We start from the raw sequence: 19,509 nt of genomic DNA, 5'->3' as shown, positions 1-19,509 counted from the left end.
ATGATTCATTAATCCACAAGTCAGTAAGGGCGGACAGATATCAGAACCTGGAAGAGCAAAGAACAGAATTTCCCTAAAGTTTCTGGAGGGAGTAATCTGGTCGATTTTGGACTTGTGAGAAAATAAATTCCTGTTGTTTTAAGCCACTCAGTTTGTGGTAATTTGTTACAGCAGCCCTAGGAAACTAATACACACATTTACCAAACATAAGAGAAACTTGAAGACTCTAGACAAAGAGAAAAAGCAGAGGCCAGTGAAACTTGGCTCTTGTCCATTGCTTCAGAAACAGCAAACTTCCAGGGAACAGGAACATTGTGAAGTCTGGGGAACCTGGGACTGTAGAAATACCAATCAATTCATACCTATTTTTCTTAAGCAAATGAAAGCTAAATCCAATGACTACTGTAATTCTCTCTTCCACCTTTAGAAAAAAAGACTTATATGGTAAGCTTGATTTCAATTTAACAGGCTAGCCAGATTAAATAGCATCAGATCCAAGGTTTCCAGAGAAGCATTTTTACTCAAGGCAGAGTGCAAGAGTCTGCCTTATCTTGCTGTAGAAGTCAAACATTTCAAGTATGAGGCAGAACATAAAATGCTGAAGAGGGGATAGGAATGTGAGTTCAGTACTCAGGAAGATATCTGCAAAGTGATACAAAATATATTTACCAGACTGGTCTCATGAATCTGCTTCTGGTAAGAAAAGGTATTTTTTAAGGTTTTTAAAATAAACATGGGCAAACAAAATAGTTATAGTGTATCCTGATAGAGGTATCAGTTTTATACATATATAGTAGTACACACATACATTCATATTTGTATTTATTTTCATAAAGAAACAATAAAAAGCCAAGAACTTACAAAGAAAACCCTTTAACGCTGAGAAAAGGGGAGAAAACAGGGACAAGAGAGACAAAAGCTGGATCTCTCTGAATGTATTTTGTTTCACAATTTGATATTTGAACCAAACAAATGTTTCAAATGGTTAAAAATAAATTAAAAATCTTTATAAAGAAAGGAATATGTGTCTAGGGACAGACTGCTGGGATTGGTCTACTAATTTTACCACTTACTAGTTTGGGGAAGTTGTCTAAATTGTCTATGTCTCAGTTTACTTATCTGTAAAACAAGAATAAGAACCCTTAACCTCACTGGGGTAGTTGTAGGGATTAAATAGGTGAATTTATGTAAAGATCTTTAGTATGGTATTGGGCTCATGGTAATTGGTAAATAAACTCCAGCTGCAGTTATTTTACTATCATCAACATAGTCTCAGCTTTAGTTCTAAAAGCAGAAAGTTCTCTTTTCCAGTCCATAAATTAATTGTTGATAGGTAAAAGGAGACGTGAATTCATGGCTCAACTAAAACGTGGATGGTCTGACTTCCAAAGACAGTGTTCCCAAGCAAGAGCCCCATCGAGAACTTTAACCAACATTCTATAGGTCACGAGGTAATGCAGAAACTTCACAGAATGAAACATGGGTATTTGCTGCTAAATTAAAGATTGTGAATGATGGATCTGGATATTGACACTGACCTAGGTAATGAAGTTTACAAGTTTTACAAGTTCTTAATTGTGTGCCTATTTTATATGCACTGGTAGTTTCCCCAAAAGTTCCTGAAACAAAAAGACTTTGTACTTACCAGATATCTGCTCATTTATGGTCAAAGAGGGAATTCACAGCCTAACATACAGCCCAGCAGCTATGCCAAGTCCAACAGTGCATGCCCATCCTGGCCCCTCAGATGCTTGCGGAAACAAAGGAGGCCTCACTACGAATTCAATTAGAATATCAATGCTTAACCTGCCAGAGCCACAAAATGAAAATGCCCTTCATGGACAGCTCTGGCTTTTACTGTTCTCATTAACATCTCTCAGTGGGCAGTTTCTTAAAGCACAGCTAGTCTGAACATTTCTGTGACATTTTTTAGAGGAAAAGCCAAAACATTTACTTCCTATATGACACAAAGGGGAACACTGTCTGGTCCATGTATAATGAAGCAGAGAAGATTGATCAGTTTTGATTCATAGTCACTAAATCTAAAACTATACATAACTGATGACAAACAGATGTCACCCCAAAAGTATTAAAAAAGAAAAAACAGCTGCAAACACAGTAACTATATCTAATCAAAAGGAATAAACTGTAAGTGATTTTCTTAGAATTATAAATCTTAAGGCAAAAAGAGACTTTTCAGGTTATCTAGAAAGAATAAACCATTCAAAGCAGAGAAAGCCTAGCAAAGAATTTCTATAAACAAAAATAGCCAATGTTGTCAAGATATTATGTCCCACAGTGGTTTTTCCAGTGAAGCGAAACTTATTTCTCAGTTTAAAGCTTTAAAAATCATGGACATATCTTTCAGATAGTTTAAAATAATTCTTAGGTTTCTTATAAAGAATAAATAGGACATTTCTGATGGCTATGGGCTGACATCAACTGAAACACTGATTCCCAAAAAGCAATGTACTTTTAGGCTGCTTAGATAGGTTTGATAATTCTCCTACCCTGTATCACAGAGGTATTTACCATGATACTGATATATTCTGGTAATGGAGGAGTGGGAGCAACTGAGTCTGACTTGAAGATCTGAGCAATTTTCGCATAAGAGATGACAACTGAAGTTTGCTTTCAAAGTTTTTCTCCCATTCCTCAACGTCCCTTTTTGTGCAATAAGTGTGCATTTGCAAGCTTAGTACTTTTTATCTGCTGTGGGTCAGAAAACCAAATAATCAAGTTTGTTAGAGATACAGGTAAAATGATATGAATAGGCTCTATTTGAGAGTATGCAGTGTATTCTGCTGACTTGAAATATATGAGCTTTCACCCTGCTGCTATGAAAGTCTCAGATGTAACGAATGAGACTCTAGGCCTAGAGGAGACACACAGTCAATCTTTTAAGGTAGGTTGATATGTTTCATAGACCAGTTAGACTAATATTAGGTGAAAATATCCAGGCTTTGAGAAAGAATGAAAGATTTTTTAATATATTCAAATTGGTCACCTAGTACTATGAACTTTTTCTACAGCAATTAGCTTTTTAAAAACTTCTTCAAGAATAGGGGCCCACTTGAGAATCAGAAGAAGGCTACTAGCTCAGAAAAAAATATACATAAAAACATATCCTTAAAAGTCTGCATACAATTTTCACAAGGTATCAAAGCCCCTAAACGTATGTGGAATTCACACAGCCCTAGGAAATGCTTCTCTAGAGGATAAATCAGGGGGAGGCACACACAGGAATCTCAGCAAAGCACTAAACATCAAAGAAAATATTTGTCTATCTGTGTAGCCAATTAAGCCTCAGAGAAAAAGATCATTTATACTGCATTTCAATGATTAACTCCTAGTTTAAAAAAAAAAAAAAACACATGAGGTTTCATCTTGGACCTGTAGAGAGTCAGAAAAAAGAAATTCTCATCCTTACAAGAAGAAAAAGGCAGGAGAGGCAGCAAATTAACGATTTTTTGTGAAACCATTAGAGAAATGAGTCACAGGACAAATGGTCAGACTCAAAGAGAGACAACCATGCCTGCAGGGAGACATAGGACAGAAGCATTTACTTTCTTGGGGCAGAGGTCACAGTAGGAACATTAAATTAGAAATTCTGATGAATCTCTGGGGGCCAAGTGGGGACTACTATGAGAATATGAAGTTTCTGGGGGCTGTACTCATAGGGAGTTCCCACCTTCTTGTAAGCTTTTTCTCTAGAAACCTAGGAGCGATCTCACAGGGAAGTTAGGGAGAGAACCTGGAGAAAAAGCTCCCCCAGTGGTACTGTCTGGGTTGCTGGTGTTCAGTGTCCTGGCTCCCTTACTGAACAAAAGGCTTCATCTACAGAGGAAGGATTTCAAGTGAGGGCACTGAAATAATTTGACTAGTGCTATGGGAAGGGAGAAGCACCCAGCCTCAGCTTCCCTGTGTTACTCAAGGGAGAAAAAAGCCCTAATCTCAAGAGAGAGAATCTCAAGGACACAGACTGAGAATACTAGAGGATACCTGCTATAGGCAGACAGGATAATAGTGGGCAGGGGCAAAATGCTCTATCCCTGAAGGCCACTCTCCAACCCTGCTCCCAAACACAGGACTACTACATGCTCCTGAGATTGAGATGTAATCAGAAGAATAGAGAACACTATCCCTCCTAAATATCCTAAATATTTAATACCATTACCACCACACTAAAGCCTGATTGATAACAGTAGCTATACTAGAAGAGCTGCAGATGACAAAATCTCTGAGGACAAGCATAAAGGAAAAGGTCAAAAAAGGAGACAAAAACAGGGTCACCAGAGGAATGCCAAGTCTCTGGTACCCATAGTAAGAACTAATTTCAAACACCCTTGTACACTGCTGGTGGGAATATAAACTGATTAAGCCCCTTTGGAAGACAGTCTGGCATTCTCTCAAGTGGTTAAACAGTTACCATAGGACTCAGCAATCCTACACCTAGGTGTTTTTGAAAACATATGTCCACCTAAAAACATGTATATGAAAGCTCACAGCATCATTACTCATAATATTCCAAAAATGCAGACAACCCAAATTTCTATCAACTAAAGAACTGATTTTTCAAATGTGATATATGCATATAATGGAATATCATTTGGTCATAAAATGGAAATGAAGTATTGATACACGCTACAACACGGATGAATCTTAAAAATGTTGTTAAGTGAAAGAAGCCAGTCACAAAAGGCCATATATTGTATGATTCCATTTATATGGAATGTCCAGAATAGGCAAAACCATAGAAGCAGAAATTAGATTAGTGGTTGCCAGTGGCTGGGAGTGGGGTCCGGGGAGTTAACTGCTAATGGATAGGGTGTTTCTTTCTAGGGTAATGAAAATGTTCTAAATTTAGATTGTGGTAATGCTTACCCACACAACTCTGTGAATATACTAAAACCCCCTGAATTATACACTTTAAGTAGATGAATTATATGCTGTAAGAATATTTTAAAAAAGATGATAAAAATGTTTTTTTTTTTTTAAAAAGGAACAATCCCTATGGTACTAATAACATCATCTGAAAGGCGTTGACATCCACTCTCACTTAGCAATAACAAGGCATTCCTCCTCCTCAATGTGATATCAGTAGAGACTGGGTAGGGAGCCTAGACTGTCGCCACTGTCCATCAGTAATGCAGTACCTGTTACCACACCACTCCCTGCTATAAGTGGAGGCAACAAAATGCGGATTTCCACCCCTGCCAAGAAGTAATGAGATACCCTTCCCCATTCCCAGAGAGAGAACAGAACTACCTTCCTAGAGAGATAACAGAACTAGGATAAAGAATGTAGGGAAATCTGCAACTGGTGGTAAAAAGTCAGCACGCCTCTTCCCCACCGGTCTGGTTATTATGGAGGCCTGCCAAAAAAAGATTTAAATAAGACTTAGTGTCTGAGCTTTCTTGGTGGTTCAGTGGTAAAGAAACAATTTGCCAATGCCAGAGACACGGGTTTGATCCTTGATCTGGGAGGATCCCACATGCTTCAAAGCAACTAAGCCAGAGCACCACAACTATCGAGCCTGTGCTCTAGAGCCCAGGAGCCACAACTACTGAGCCCATGTGGTGGTACTACTGAAGCCCACTTGCCCTAGAGCCCATGCTCCGCAGTAAGAGAAGTCACTGAAATGAGAAACCCACGCACTGCAACTAAAGAGTAGCCCCTGTTCTCCACAACTAGAAAAAAGCCTGTGCAACAGTGAAGACCAGCATAGCCAAAATGAAATAAACAAAAAAAAAATGTTTTTAAAGACCTGGTGTCTGTTAACATAATACCCCTCCCTGCCCTGCCCCACAAAAACCTAGCCCAGGATGCAACAGAAAATTTCTCAGAATACTAAGAACCAATAAATAGACACCAACACCAAGACGACACAAATGTTTTAATTATCTGACAAGGATTTTAAAGCAGCCATCACAAAAATGCTTCAACGAGAAATTACAAACATGTTTAAAAAAAAATGAAAGTTTCAGCAAAAAAATAAGAGGATATAAAGAATAACCAAATGGAAAATTTGAAATGAAATAATACAATAATCATGAACTCCTTATTTCCAAATTCAGACTTAAATTGAAGAAAGTAGGGAAAACCACTAGACCATTCAGGTATAACCTAAATCAAATCCCGTACAGTGGAAGTGACAAACAGATTCAAGGGATTAGATCTGATAGAGAGAGGGCTTGAAGAACTTTGGACAGAGGTTTGTGACATTGTATAGGAGGCAGTGATCAAGACCAACCCTAAGAAAAAGAAATGCAAAAAGGAAAAATGGTTGTCTGAGGAGGCCTTACAAAAAGCTGAGAAAAGAAGAGAAGCAAAAGGCAAAGGAGAAAAGGAAAGATATACCCATTTGAATGCAGAGTTCCAAAAAATAGCACGGACAGACAAGACAGCCTTCCTCAGTGATTAATGCAAAGAAATAGAGGAAAAAAATAGAATGGGAAAGACCAGAGATCTCTTCAAGAAAATTAGATAACAAGGGAATGTTTCATGCAAAGATGGGCACAAGAAAGGACAGAAATGGTATGGAACTAACAGAAGCAGAAGAGATTAAGAGGTGGCAAGAATACACAGAAGAACTACACAAAAAGATCTTAATGATCCAGATAATCATGATGGTGTGATCACTCAACTACAGCCAGACATCCTGGAATGCGAAGTCAAGTTGGCCTGAGGAAGCATCACTAAGAACAAAGCTAGTGGACTTGATGGAATTAAAGTTGAGCTATTTCAAATCCTAAAAGATGATGCTGTGAAAGTGCTGCACTCAATATGCCAGCAAATCTGGAAAACTCAGCAGTGGTCACAGGACTGGAAAAGGTCAGTTTTCATTTCAATCCCCAAAAAAGGCAATGCCAAAGAATGTTCACACTGTCGCACGATTACACTCATCACACAAAGTAGCCAGCAAAGTAATGCACAAAGTTCTCCAAGCCAGGCTTCAAAAGTACATGAACCGTGAACTTTCAGATGTTCAAGATGGATTTAGAAAAGGCAGAGAAACCAGAGATCAAATTGCCAACATCCACTGGATCACTGAAAAAGCAAGAGGGGTCCAGAAAGACATCTATTTCTGCTTTATTGACTATGCCAAAGCCTATGATGCAGAGTACATCATGAGAAATGCTGGGCTGGAAGAAGCACAAGCTGGAATCAAGATTGCCCGGGGAAATATCAATAACCTCAGATACGCAGATGACACCACCCTTATGGCAGAAAGTGAAGAGGAACTCAAAAGCCTCTTGATGAAAGTGAAAGTGGAGAGTGAAAAAGTTGGCTTAAAGCTCAACATTCAGAAAACAAACAGCATGGCATCTGGTCCCATCACTTCATGGGAAATAGATGGGGAGACAGTGGAAACAGTGGCAGACTTTATTTTTGGGGGCTCCAAAATCACTCCAGATGGTGACTGCAGCCATGAAATTAAAAGACGCTTACTCCTTGGAAGGAAAGTTATGATCAACCTAGATAGCATATTCAAAAGCAGAGACATTACTTTGCCAACAAAGGTCTGTCTAGTCAAGGCTATGGTTTTTCCAGTAGTCATGTATGGATGTGAGAGTTGGACTGTGAAGAAAGCTGAGCGCCGAAGAATTGATTCTTTTTCAGCTGTGGTGTTGGAGAAGACTCTTGAGAGTCCCTTGGACTGCAAGGAGATCCAACCAGTCCATCCTAAAGGAGATCAGTCCTGGGTGTTCTTTGGAAGGAATGATGCTGAAGCTGAAACTCCAATACTTTGGCCACCTGATGTGAAGAGTTGAGTCACTGGAAAAGACCCTGATGCTGGGAGGGATTGGGGGCAGAAGGAGAAGGGGACAACAGAGGATGAGATGGCTGGATGGCATCACTGACTCGATGGACGTGAGTCTGAATGAACTCCGGGAGTTGGTGATGGACAGGGAGGCCTGAAGTGCTATGATTCATGGGGTTGCAAAGAGTCGGACACAACAGAGCGACTGAACTGAACTGAAAGCCTATGACTGTGTGGATCACAACAAACTGGAAAATTCTTAAAGAAAAGGGAATACCAGACCACCTGACCTGCCTCCTGAGAAATATTTATGCAGGTCAAGAAGCAAGAGTTAGAATTGGACATGGAAAAACAGACTGGTTCCAAATAGGAAAAGGAGTACGTCAAGGCTGTATATTGTCACCCTGCTTATTTAACTTATATGCAGAGTACATCATGAGAAATGCCAGGCTGGACGAAGCACAAGCTGGAATCAAGATTTCCAGGAAAAATATCAATAACCTCAGATACACAGAGGACACCACCCTTATGGCAGAAAGCAAAGAAGAACTAAAGAGCCTCTTGATGAAAGTGAAAGAGGAGAGTGAAAAAATTGGCTTAAAAGTCAACATTCAGAAAACTAAGATCACAGCATCTGCTCCTGTCACTTCATGGCAAATAGATGGGGAAACTATGGAAACAGTGAGAGACTTTATTTTTTGGGGCTCCAAAATCACTGCAGATGGTGACTGCAGCCATGAAATTAAAAGACGCTTGCTTCTTGGAAGAAAAGCTATGACCAACCTAGACAGCATATTAAAAAGCAGAGACATGACTTTGCCAACAAAGGTCCATCTAGTCAAAGCTATAGTTTTTCCAGTAGTCATGTATGGATGTGAGAGTTGAACTGTAAAGAAAGCTGAGCAGAGAATAATTGATGCTTTTGAACTGTGGTGTTGGAGAAGCCTCTTGAGAGTCCCTTGGACTGCAAGGAGATCCAACCAGTCCATCCTAAAGGAAATCAGTCCTGAATATTCATTGGAAGGACTGATGCTGAAGCTGAAACTTCAATATTTTGGCCACCTGATGCAAAGAACCAACTCACTGGAAAAGACCCTGACACTGGGAAAGATTGAAGGCAGGAGAAGGGGACAGCACAGGATGAGATGGCTAGATGGCATCACCGATGCAATGGACATGAGTTTAAGTAGGCTCCGGGAGTTGGTGATGGACAGGGAAGCCTGGCATGCTGCAGTCCATGGGGACACAGAGAGTCAGACACAACTGAGCGACTGAATTGAACATAACAATTGACATAAATACATACTATAGGCTCAATAGAATAATGGAATTAAGAGAATAAAGAATCAGGGGACAGGAGCTGGGAGTGGGCGGCATGGGGCCTGAGGGCTGGGGTGCAGGAGTGGCTGTGGGGCTCAGGCAGCCGCTTCCTGGCCCTTGTATGCATGGCCCATGGGCTCCATGCTGCAAACTGGCAGCCCTCGGCCGGGCAGGGGCCAAGCGGGCATCCACTGAGCCTGTTGGCAGCCATGATCATGAACTCGGTCCCCGCCCTCTGCTGCCCTACCTGTGCCTCATGCGGTTAGACAAGCCCCTAGGAACCTGGCTGCTCTGTTTACCATGTACTTGGAGCACTGGTCTGGCAGCGGACCCAGGTTGTCTCCCAGACTGGTACATGTTATCCCTCCTTGGCACTGGAGCTGTTCTGATGTGTGAAGCAGGCTGTACTATTAATGACATGTGGAACCAGGACTATGATAAAAAGGTTACAAGAACAGCAAGTCTCCCAATAGCTGCTGGAGACATTTCAACTTTTTGATCCTTTGTTTTTCTTGGGGAACAGCTGACCTTGGCCCTGGGCATTCTTCTGTGTCTGAATTACGACAGCTCTTGAAGCAGCATCCCTACTTCTTGTCATCACCTACCCACTAAAGAAAGGAATTACATACTGGCCTCAGTTAGCCTTGGAATTGACATTTAATTGAGGAGCATTACTTGGGTGGTCTGCTATCAAGGGTTCCTGTGATCCATCTGTTTGCCTTCCTCTTTATTTTTCTGGAATTATGTGGACTCTAATATACGATACTATCTATGCCCATCAGAATAAGAGAGATGATGCTTTGATCGGGCTTAAGTCCACGGCACTGCAGTTCTGGGAAGACACCAAGAAGTGGCTCAGCGGTTTCAGTGTGGCCTGCTGGGGGCGCTGAGCCTGGTGGGAGTGAAGAGCGGCCAGACTGCACCCTACTACACTCCCCTGGCTGCTATAGGAGCCCATGTGGCTCACCAGATTTATACTCTGGACATCCACAGACCTGAAGACTGTTGGGAAAAGTTCACCTCCAACCAAACAACAGAATTAATAATTTTTTTAGGGACTGTCCTTAGGAATTTGTGGAAAGCAAAGGAGACCAATGAAACAAAGAAAAATATAGAAAACAGAATAGAAAATTAGCAAATTAAGTTTATCTAAGGATTTCTAAAACAAACTTTTACAAAACACTCTCAGGTCTTGTTACCACATAATTAGATTTAAGTAAGTCTTACAGTCTGTTAATGAATTACAGACCAGTAAATGAAGTCTTAGAGCATTGTGGCCTAGATTTTAGTTCAAGTATGTACATGTCAGATTCTTCTCCTGTCACAGACACCAGGGACTTTGCAGGATTTGCAGTGACCTGGAGTATTTAAGTTAATGTTTTCTTCCTGTTGTAATTCTTACCTAGAGTTACAGGAATTATATGATTTTTAGCAATTTAGCAAAAAACCCTCATATATGTCTCATCTGAATGAATGTCTCTTTAGGAAAATGGACTCTCTTTTTCAGAGAAAAATAAAAAGCTGCTACAGAAAGTTGGGGCTTACTGTTCTTTGCATTGACCTTTATTTACTGCCCAAAGCTGAAATTCAGGAAACCATTCAGGTTTTTATATTTTAGGAGAAATGTAAGTAAGTAAATAAAATTTTTTTACCTATCAAAAAAAAAAAAAAGAATCAGTGAACAAGAGAAATTAATCTAACCAAAGAAAGAATATACACTGGAAAAAATGAGTCTCAAGGATCTGTGGGAAAATAATAAAGGATCTAACATTCAAGCAACTCAAGTCTCAGAAGAAGAAGAGAAAAAAAGATGAAGCTGAAAGATAGCTGAAGAAATAATGATTGAAAATTTCACAAAATTGGCAGAAGATATAAACTTAGATTATACAATCTAACTTAGAATCAAATCTCAAACAGGATAAATCCAAAGAAATCCATGCCCAGGTATGCAGTTGTAAAGTTTTCTTTGGAAAACTAAAGGTGAAGAAAAATCTTGAAGGCAACTGGAAAAGAAATGACTGATTACCTATAGGAGAGCAACCATTTGAATGAGAACAGATTTCTCATTAGAAACCATGGAGGCAAGAAGGAACTAGCACATTTTTCAAGTGCTGAAAAAAAAAAAAAAGTTTTGTCAAACCAGAATTCTATATTAAGTGAAAATACCCTTCAGGTGAAACCAAGACATTCTCAACTGAATGAAAACTAAGAGAATTTATCACTAGCAGACTTCCCCTAAAAGAATAGCTAAATGGAGTTCTTCATAGAGAAAGGAAACAAAAGGAATAAGTTGGAATATCAGGAATAAAGAAAGAACAAGAGAATAAAAATATGGGTAAATAAAATAGACTACTCCTTTCCTCTTGAATTTTATAATAATATTTTATGGTTGAAGCAAATATTCTAACATTGTCTAATGTAGTTGTCAATGTATGTAGAGAAAATATTTAAATAATTATATGATAAAAGTCGGGGGTGGATAAACAAACCTAAATGGTGATAGCCTTCCTTTACTTCACTCAAAATAGTATATATAAAATGTAGAGAACAGTAGACTGATAAGTCATTTTGGAAGATGGGCCTCTCTTTAAAAGGTTACTTCTCAAAAGCAACCACTAAAAATCTACACAAAGATATATATGTCTTTAAATCTTAAAAGCCACCATAGAAAAATCAATATGGGGGAAATTCCCTGGTGGTTCAGTGGTTGGGACTCTTTGCTTTCACTGCTGAGGTCTCAGGTTCAATCCGTGGTTGGGGAACTAAGATCCTGTAAGCTGCATGCCACAGCCAAAAAAAAAAAAAATCAACATGGAATTTTAAAGAATATTCAAGTAATTCACAAGACAGAAAATAAAAGAGGAAAAAAAAAAAAAACCAGAGAAAATAAATAGATGAACAGTAAAATGGCAGACTTAAACCAAATCATAATAAAAATTACATTAAATATAAATGTTTTAAATATGCCAATAAAGCGACAAGAGATTTATAGAGTAAAAAATGACCCAACTATATAAGAAACTCATTTCAAATAAAAATCGTATGTGTAAATTAAAAGTAAAAAGATGGAAAAATATACCATATACCATATAAACATGGATCAAAAGAAAGCCAGAAACAATATTAGTATTAGATAGTATAGACTTCAGGAAAAATAAAATTACCAAAGACAAAGAGGGACTTTACATGATGATAAATTCACCAAAAAGGTACAGTAATCCTAAATATGTTTGTAGTTAACAACAGAACTTAAAAATACACAAAGCAAATCTGATAGAAATAAAAGAAGAAAGAAGCAAATCCACGATTACAGTTGGAGACTGCTATAGCCATCTCTAAACAACGGATAATACTACTAGGCAGAAAATCAGCCAGGATACAGAAGAGTACCATCAACTAATAGGACCCAACAGCAGCATAATACACATTGTTTTCAAGTGCCCATGAAATATTCACCAAGATAAACCATATCTTGTGCCAGAAAACAAACCTTGACACCTGCAAAAGAACTAAAACCATACAGATTATGTTCTGTGACAAAAGTGAACTCAAACTAGAAACTGGTAACAGAAAGATAGCAAGAAAAGTCTCCAAATGCTCAAAAACTAAACAACACTTTTCTAAATAATACACGTATCAAAGAGGAAGTCTCAAGGAAAATAAAAATACTGAAATGGATGAAAATGAAAATAAACATACCAAAATTAATGGGGTGAAGCTAAGCAGTATTTAAAGGGAAATTTACAGCACTAAAATTCTTATATTAGAAAAAAGGAAAACTTTCAAAGCCTAAGCATCAACCTCAAGAGTCTAGAAAAAAGTACAAAATAAAACTAAAGCAAAAAGGAGGAAAATAATAAATATAAGAGCAGAAATCAAGAGAAATTGAAAAGAGAAAAATAAGAGATAATTTCACTGATTACAGACTAACTTTAGCAACACAATATATTATGTAGTATTGGATTATAATTCAAAGTATAAAATAAATATACATGAGTTCATACAGATATAAATAAGTTATTAAATAAGATTTTCAAATGATGGAAGCATCTAAGAATATTTTTATAATTGCTTACTTTTGGGAAACAATCAGACAATCTAATCTAAAGCTCTAGCACATAAAATTTCAATAAATGGAACCTATGAGAGGTAGATGTGATAATGTCCATGTTATAACAACAAAACAAATTACCTCAGAGAGATGAAATAAACCAGCAAAACATGGAATCAATCTCTTCTAATGCCAAGGCTGGTTTTGCTATACAATATCAGCTTCTTTCTTTTGTAACAGAATGGGGCATATAAATGAAAAAAATTTGCTTCCAGTAGCCCAGGTCTTCAATCTTTTGCAAAAGAATGATATTCTGACTTGGAGGCAGCAGGCCTTGCGACCCAAAGCTCTTGAGTCACTTTACGTTCTAGGACTGGTTGTCCTAAATGGGAAAGTAGCAAGGTTTCTTTCTCATCAAATCTGCAGTCAAAGCCACCTCTGGATAGATGGGAAATTTGTTTTGCTCCTGTTTTGTGTATTTTATTTCCTAAGTTTTTCTGTATGACACAGACACATATAAATACACACTGATAGTCTACTGTGCCCAGAAAGATCCCTGGCAAAAATAGAAAAGTGATCTCTGAGAAAGGGAGAAATGTTCTCTCTGACACCCGAAAGCAATGCCTCCCCCCACCACACCTGCATGAGGTCAAACTGAACCTGGCCTTCTTTCTAATCAATAGAAAATGGCAAACATGATGGGACATCATTCTCATGATTATGTTACATAAGCCTCAGTCAGACTGGAGTAAAAGACTCTCCCCTCACTGGATTTCAAAGTAGGCTACTGTGTTTTGAGAGGACCCATGGAGAAGGCCACATGGCAAAGAACTATAAGCAACCTAGGAGTGGAGGGTGTCCTCTACCAAAAGCCAACAATGACAACAAACAGGGACCTCTCAGTACTCCAGCCAGAAGATGAATTCTGCCAGCAACTTGAATGAACTTGCAAACAAATTCTTCCCTAGTCAAACTTCCAGATGAGAACACAGCCCAGCCAGCACACTGACTGCAGCCTTGAAAGACCTTGAACAGAGAGAATCTAGTCACGCTGTAGCCAGACTCCTGACCCACAGAAACTGATAATAAATGTGTGCTGCTTTAAGCCACTAACTTTGTGATAACATATAATGCTGCAATAGTTTACTAATACATTCTTTTTTCCTTTGCAGCCAAGCAAGACTACTTATAGTAGAAGCAAAGATAGGCAAGATCAGTTTCTCATCATTTAATTATCACAGAGGAAAGTCTGTAAGATCCACTAAACTATTCCCAAATCCAAGTGCAACTCTGGCACTTTGCTGCCCTTGAGGCAGAAGATGACCAGCCTCACAAGGACTGGGCCATTTTTCCTGGCTTCATGGTAGTGCCCTGAAGGCTGTGAATATTTACCATAGCCCCAAAGATCCCCAACCCAGTCTTTTTCTTCTCTATCAATGACTTCTTCATCTACCCTTTCTGCATTGCCTCCCACTTACCAACTTAGCTCTTTCCTATCATAGACCAGATCATTGGCTCTTTTGGTCCATCCCAATTCTCTGGCTTACTCTGACTTCTTGGCTAGAGGAGGATTTATATTCTAAAGCCAGGCACTTAGGTGCCATTACCAAAATGAAAGCAGAGTGTAGACCACTGTTTTCCCAAAGGAAAAATAAAATGGAATCTTTCTTGAAAAAAAAAAAGTAGATAGACTTGTTTTCATCAGAAATACAAGCCTATCCACTGGAACACTGTTTACTACTCACATCTCTAAGATCTGGGTATTGTAGGTATGTAGGCAGAAGGTAGCTGTCTAATTTTTTAAGTCTAAAAATTTAATATCTGATCTCACCTCGGCAGGCTTCTTGCGTTCATTTGGCATTTTTGACTTGCTCCTATACATTGAGCCAAAAGTAGAGGAAGTGCAAGGATCTGTAAAAGATAATTAGAAAAAATACTGAGACTTATTACCTGTTATTATAACTAAATGTCATCCAAGAGTGTGTGAAATATATGATGGAGAAGAGCACAGTGACCTCATATCACTGAAGAAAATAGTTAAATTGCAACCACAAAAGCCTCATAAAGGAGTTTAATGACATTTATAGGTGACATCCCAGGGTGCAAAAGCTTCAACAATGCTAATACTGAGGAGATTCAATTTGGTATAATCATACTTCATTATAATTTAGAACAAGACAATTTATGTTCCATCTAGAGAAAAAGTATCCGCAAAAGCAACTGAAAAAACTAAAAATGTGGAGCAAGTAATCTGCCTATCCTTCAGCATTTTCCCAAATGCTACTGTTAATAAAGTTGTTGTCTTTTACAAATGATGACACATCCAAACACTTAGCACCTCAGCTAAAATAAAACTACAGGGTCTACAATTTATGCTCTCACACTTTTCTTTCTAGAAAAGCACTGTTCCATTGGTAGATGTGGCTTTTGTTGCCTGGGTAAATAAAAAGTGCAAAACAAAATGCTATATGCCACACAAAACCAATTATCTCATCTAACTTACCTGTCTAAAGGAATTTAAACAAGTAAGAAAAATGGTACCCCAAGTTTTCCTTCTTAGAAACATTTTTTAACCCATTGAAAGAAGCATGAAACAGCTTGTTCTCAAGTCAAAGAAACTCTAAAAGATTATAGATACAGAGTTACCAGCTGTTGGCTGGTTCTACTCACTGTCCTCTGAACTGTCACTGCTGCTGATATTTCTATGGCGCTTCATCGTGACGCATCCTGGGAAAGAGAAGGCAACACTGAATAAATACTCAACACACAGATCCATCCCATAGGGCAGTCAACACTGCTCAAGAAGCAGCAGCAGGTGAATTACACAAATCATATTATTTTTGTTAAGAATATTCTCAAATGACCTAGAGTGGTGGGAGAAGAATTCTACCAAATTCTCCCCATTACAGAGTGTGAAAGACTGGGTGAGGCCACATACTAGCTTTAGGAGGAAATCTAAGCTGCAGAGGATGAATGACATAGGACTGGCAAGTCCTATGTCAAATGTGGCCACATGACCACTATTCAACCAAACAAAGAGGGGCAGCCACAGGGTCATTATCAGTCAGGGATCCCCAATAAGAGATGAGCAAGAAAGGAAAAGCAGTTAGAAAGGTAGAGCTGTCAAAGGCCAAGGTTGAAAGGCATAAGACAAGGCTGGCTGAAGAAAGAAGTGAGGCACGTCCCATCTTTGAACGCACAGTTCATTTCAGTCACTCAGTCATGCCCGACTCTCTACGACCCCATGGACTGCAGCACGCCAGGCCTCCCTGTCCATCACCAACTCCCGGAGTTCACTCAAACTCATGTCCATTGAGTCAGTGATGCCATCCAACCATCTCATCCTCTGTTGTCCCCTTCTCCTCCCACCTTCAATCTTTCCCAGCATTTGGGCCTTTTCAAATGAGTTAGTTCTTTGTATCAGGTAGCCACAGTATTGGAGCTTCAGCTTCAGCATCAGTCCTTCCAATGAATATTTAGGACTGATTTCCTTTAGGATGGACTGGTTGGATCTCCTTGCAGTCCAAGGGACTCTCAAGAGGCTTCTCCAACACCACAGTTCTAAAGCTTCAATTATTCTCTGCTCAGCTTTCTTTATAGTCCAACTCTCACATCCATACATGACTACTGGAAAAAACTATAGCTTTGACTAGACGGACCTTTGTTGGCAAAGTAAAGTCTCTGCTTTTTAATATGTTGTGTAGGTTGGTCATGACAGAATGTGGTCCAATGGAGAAGGAAACGGCAAACCACTTCAGTATTCTTGCCTTGAGAAACCCATGAACAGTATGAAAAGGCAAAATGATAGGATACTGAAAGAGGAACTCCCCAGGTCAGTAGGTGCCCAATATGCTACTGGCGATCAGTGGAGAAATAACTCCAGAAAGAATGAAGGGATGATGCCAAAGCAAAAACAATATCCAGTTGCGGATGTGACTGGTGATAGAAGCAAGGTCCAATGCTGTAACGAGCAATATTGCATAGGAACCTGGAATGTTAGGTCCATGAATCAAGGCAAATTGGAAGTGGTCAAACAGGAGATGGTAAGAGTGAACATCGACATTCTAGGAATCAGCGAACTCAAATGGACTGGAATGGGTGAATTTAACTCAGATGACCATTATATCTACTACTGTGGGCAAGGCTCCCTTAGAAGAAATGGAGTAGTTATCATAGTCAACAAGAGAGTCCGAAATGCAGTACTTGGATGCAATCTCAAAAACAACAGAATGATCTCTGTTTGTTTCCAAGGCAAACCATTCAATATCACAATAAGCCAAGTCTATGCCCCGACCAGTAGTGCTAAAGAAGTTGAGGTTGAATGGTTCTATGAAGACCTACAAGGCCTTCTAGAACTAACACCCAGAAAAGATGTCCTTTTCATTATAGAGGACTGGAATGCAAAAGTAGGAAGTCAAGAAATACCTGGAGTAACAGGCAAGTTTGGTGTTGGGAGTACAGAATGAAGCAGGGCAAAGGCTAACAGAATTTTGCCAAGAGAACACACTGGTCATAGCAAACACCCTCTTCCAACAACACAAGAGACAACTCTACATATGGACATCACCAGATGGTCAATACTGAAATCAGATTGATTATATTCTTTGCAGCCAAAGATGGAGAAGCTCTATACAGTCAGCAAAAACAAGACTGGGAGCTGACTGTGGTTCAGATCATGAATTCCTTATTGCCAAATTCAGACTTCAGTTGAAGAAATAGGGAAAACCACTAGACCATTCAGGTATGACCCAAATAAAATCCCTTATGATTATACAGTGGAAGTGAGAAATAGATTCAAGGGATTAGACCTGATAAGAGTGCCTGAAGAACTATGGACAGAGGTTCGTGACATACAGGAGGCAGTGATCAGGACCATTCCCAAGAAAAAGAAATGCAAAAAGGAAAAATGGTTGAAAGCACAACCCATTGCTTTTCTGCCTGCCCTTTTTCCCCCTTTTGCGCTTTCTCCCTTGTTCCCAACTGACAAACAACTAGCTTAACTTAAAGTTACATCTATCGCAAGGAATGCTAAAAAAAAAAAAAAAGTGTTAATTGCTCAGTTTTGTTCAACTCTTTGTAATCCCATGGACTATAGCCCGCCAGGCTCCTCTGTCCATGGGATTCTCCAGGCAAGAATACTGGAGGGTTGCCATTTCCTTCTCCAGAGTATCTTCCCAACCCAGGGATCAAACCCAGGTCTCCTGCATTGCAGGTGGATTCTTTACTTTCTGAGCCACCAGGGAAGCCCAGACAAATGAAACCCAGTATTTCAGTGCCGAGGAATGCTACAGAAAGCTCCTATATTGGGAAAACTAATGTCTCTAAATAAAATTTCCAGTGGTTTAAGCATCTGTGTGTGTGTGTGTGTGTGTGAGAGAGAGAGAGAGAGAGAGAGACAGAGAGAGACTACACACACTTTCAGGCAAATGGGGAGAGTAAACAGACTTCAGTAAAATAATGCAGCTAGTCACTAAAAGAGTAAATAAGCAAATAATAAAGAGCCCTGGGGTCGGGCGGCAGGGTGCCGGTACTGAATTGTTATATTATCTAAAACGCCCAGTTTACAGCAAAAAATTATGAGACATGCATGGGGACTGAATTCACACCCTAGTAGTGAAAGTGCCAAGTCCTAACCCCTGGACTACCAGGGAATTCCCAAATATGGTACTTTCTAAATTAATACAGTAACAATCCTTTTTTGTTACAGATGGAAACCAAAAAAATCTTGTATTATCAATAAAGAGCCTAGGAAACAGATTAACACCAATAATACCAGTCCTGGAAACTGGGTTGCTTATAACTTAAAGAAAACAAAGCAAGCAAATTTGGGGGTCTGGGCTGTTAAAGTCCACTGATCTATTTCAGTGATCACTGCTGTTTTAATTACTATAGAAAAATGACAAAGAACAGTAAATATCAGCAGAATAATTCCATGATGGTAAACCTTTAGATCTGTCTTTATTACCTTTAATCAAGTTTATAGAACAGCAGCAGTTCTATAAATATCATTGCCACCATTTTACAGATGAGGAAACTGGGGCTCAAAGTCAAAGTGTTAGTCACTCAGTCATGTCTGACTCTTTGCAATCCCATGGACTGAGGCCCACCAGGTTCCTCTGTCCATGGAATTTCCCAGGCGAGAATACTGGAGGGGGTTGTCACTTCCTTCTCCAGGGGATCTTCCTGATCCAGGGATTGAACCTGGTCTCCCGCATTGAAGGCAGATTCTTCACTGCCTGAGCCACCAGAAATGTTTAAATAACATGCTTGGAGCTACATGGCCACCAGAGGGCAGAGCATAGCTGGCAAGTATATGGAGAATGGACACTCCAAGTTGACCCTGAGACCTGAGGCAGGCTAGGGAGTTAACAGC

General features: G+C 39.3%; 1 protein-coding gene and 1 pseudogene across 3 annotated transcripts in view; one reads left to right on the top strand and one right to left on the bottom strand.

Moving 5' to 3' along the window:
* The window catches only part of JADE3 (jade family PHD finger 3), a 138,330-nt gene that overhangs the window by 52,259 nt on the left and 66,562 nt on the right, over positions 1–19,509 (bottom strand). For all 3 annotated transcript variants that reach the window (XM_061409878.1, XM_061409877.1, XM_061409879.1), the window contains exons 2-3: positions 15,807–15,863; positions 14,968–15,047 (exon numbers count right to left, since the gene is read on the bottom strand). In XM_061409878.1, the coding sequence (XP_061265862.1) occupies positions 14,968–15,047; positions 15,807–15,852 (126 nt within the window). In that variant the 5' untranslated portion in view covers positions 15,853–15,863. The remainder of the gene's footprint in view (positions 1–14,967; positions 15,048–15,806; positions 15,864–19,509) is intronic.
* On the top strand, positions 1,515–10,220 carry LOC133242219 (4-hydroxybenzoate polyprenyltransferase, mitochondrial-like; annotated as a pseudogene).

The sequence above is a fragment of the Bos javanicus genome, chromosome X (genome assembly GCF_032452875.1).
Source record: "Bos javanicus breed banteng chromosome X, ARS-OSU_banteng_1.0, whole genome shotgun sequence".
NCBI classification, from domain to species: Eukaryota; Metazoa; Chordata; class Mammalia; order Artiodactyla; family Bovidae; genus Bos; species Bos javanicus.
The sequence above is the reverse complement of the archived record's forward strand: the minus strand, read 5'-3'. Positions and strand labels throughout refer to the sequence as shown.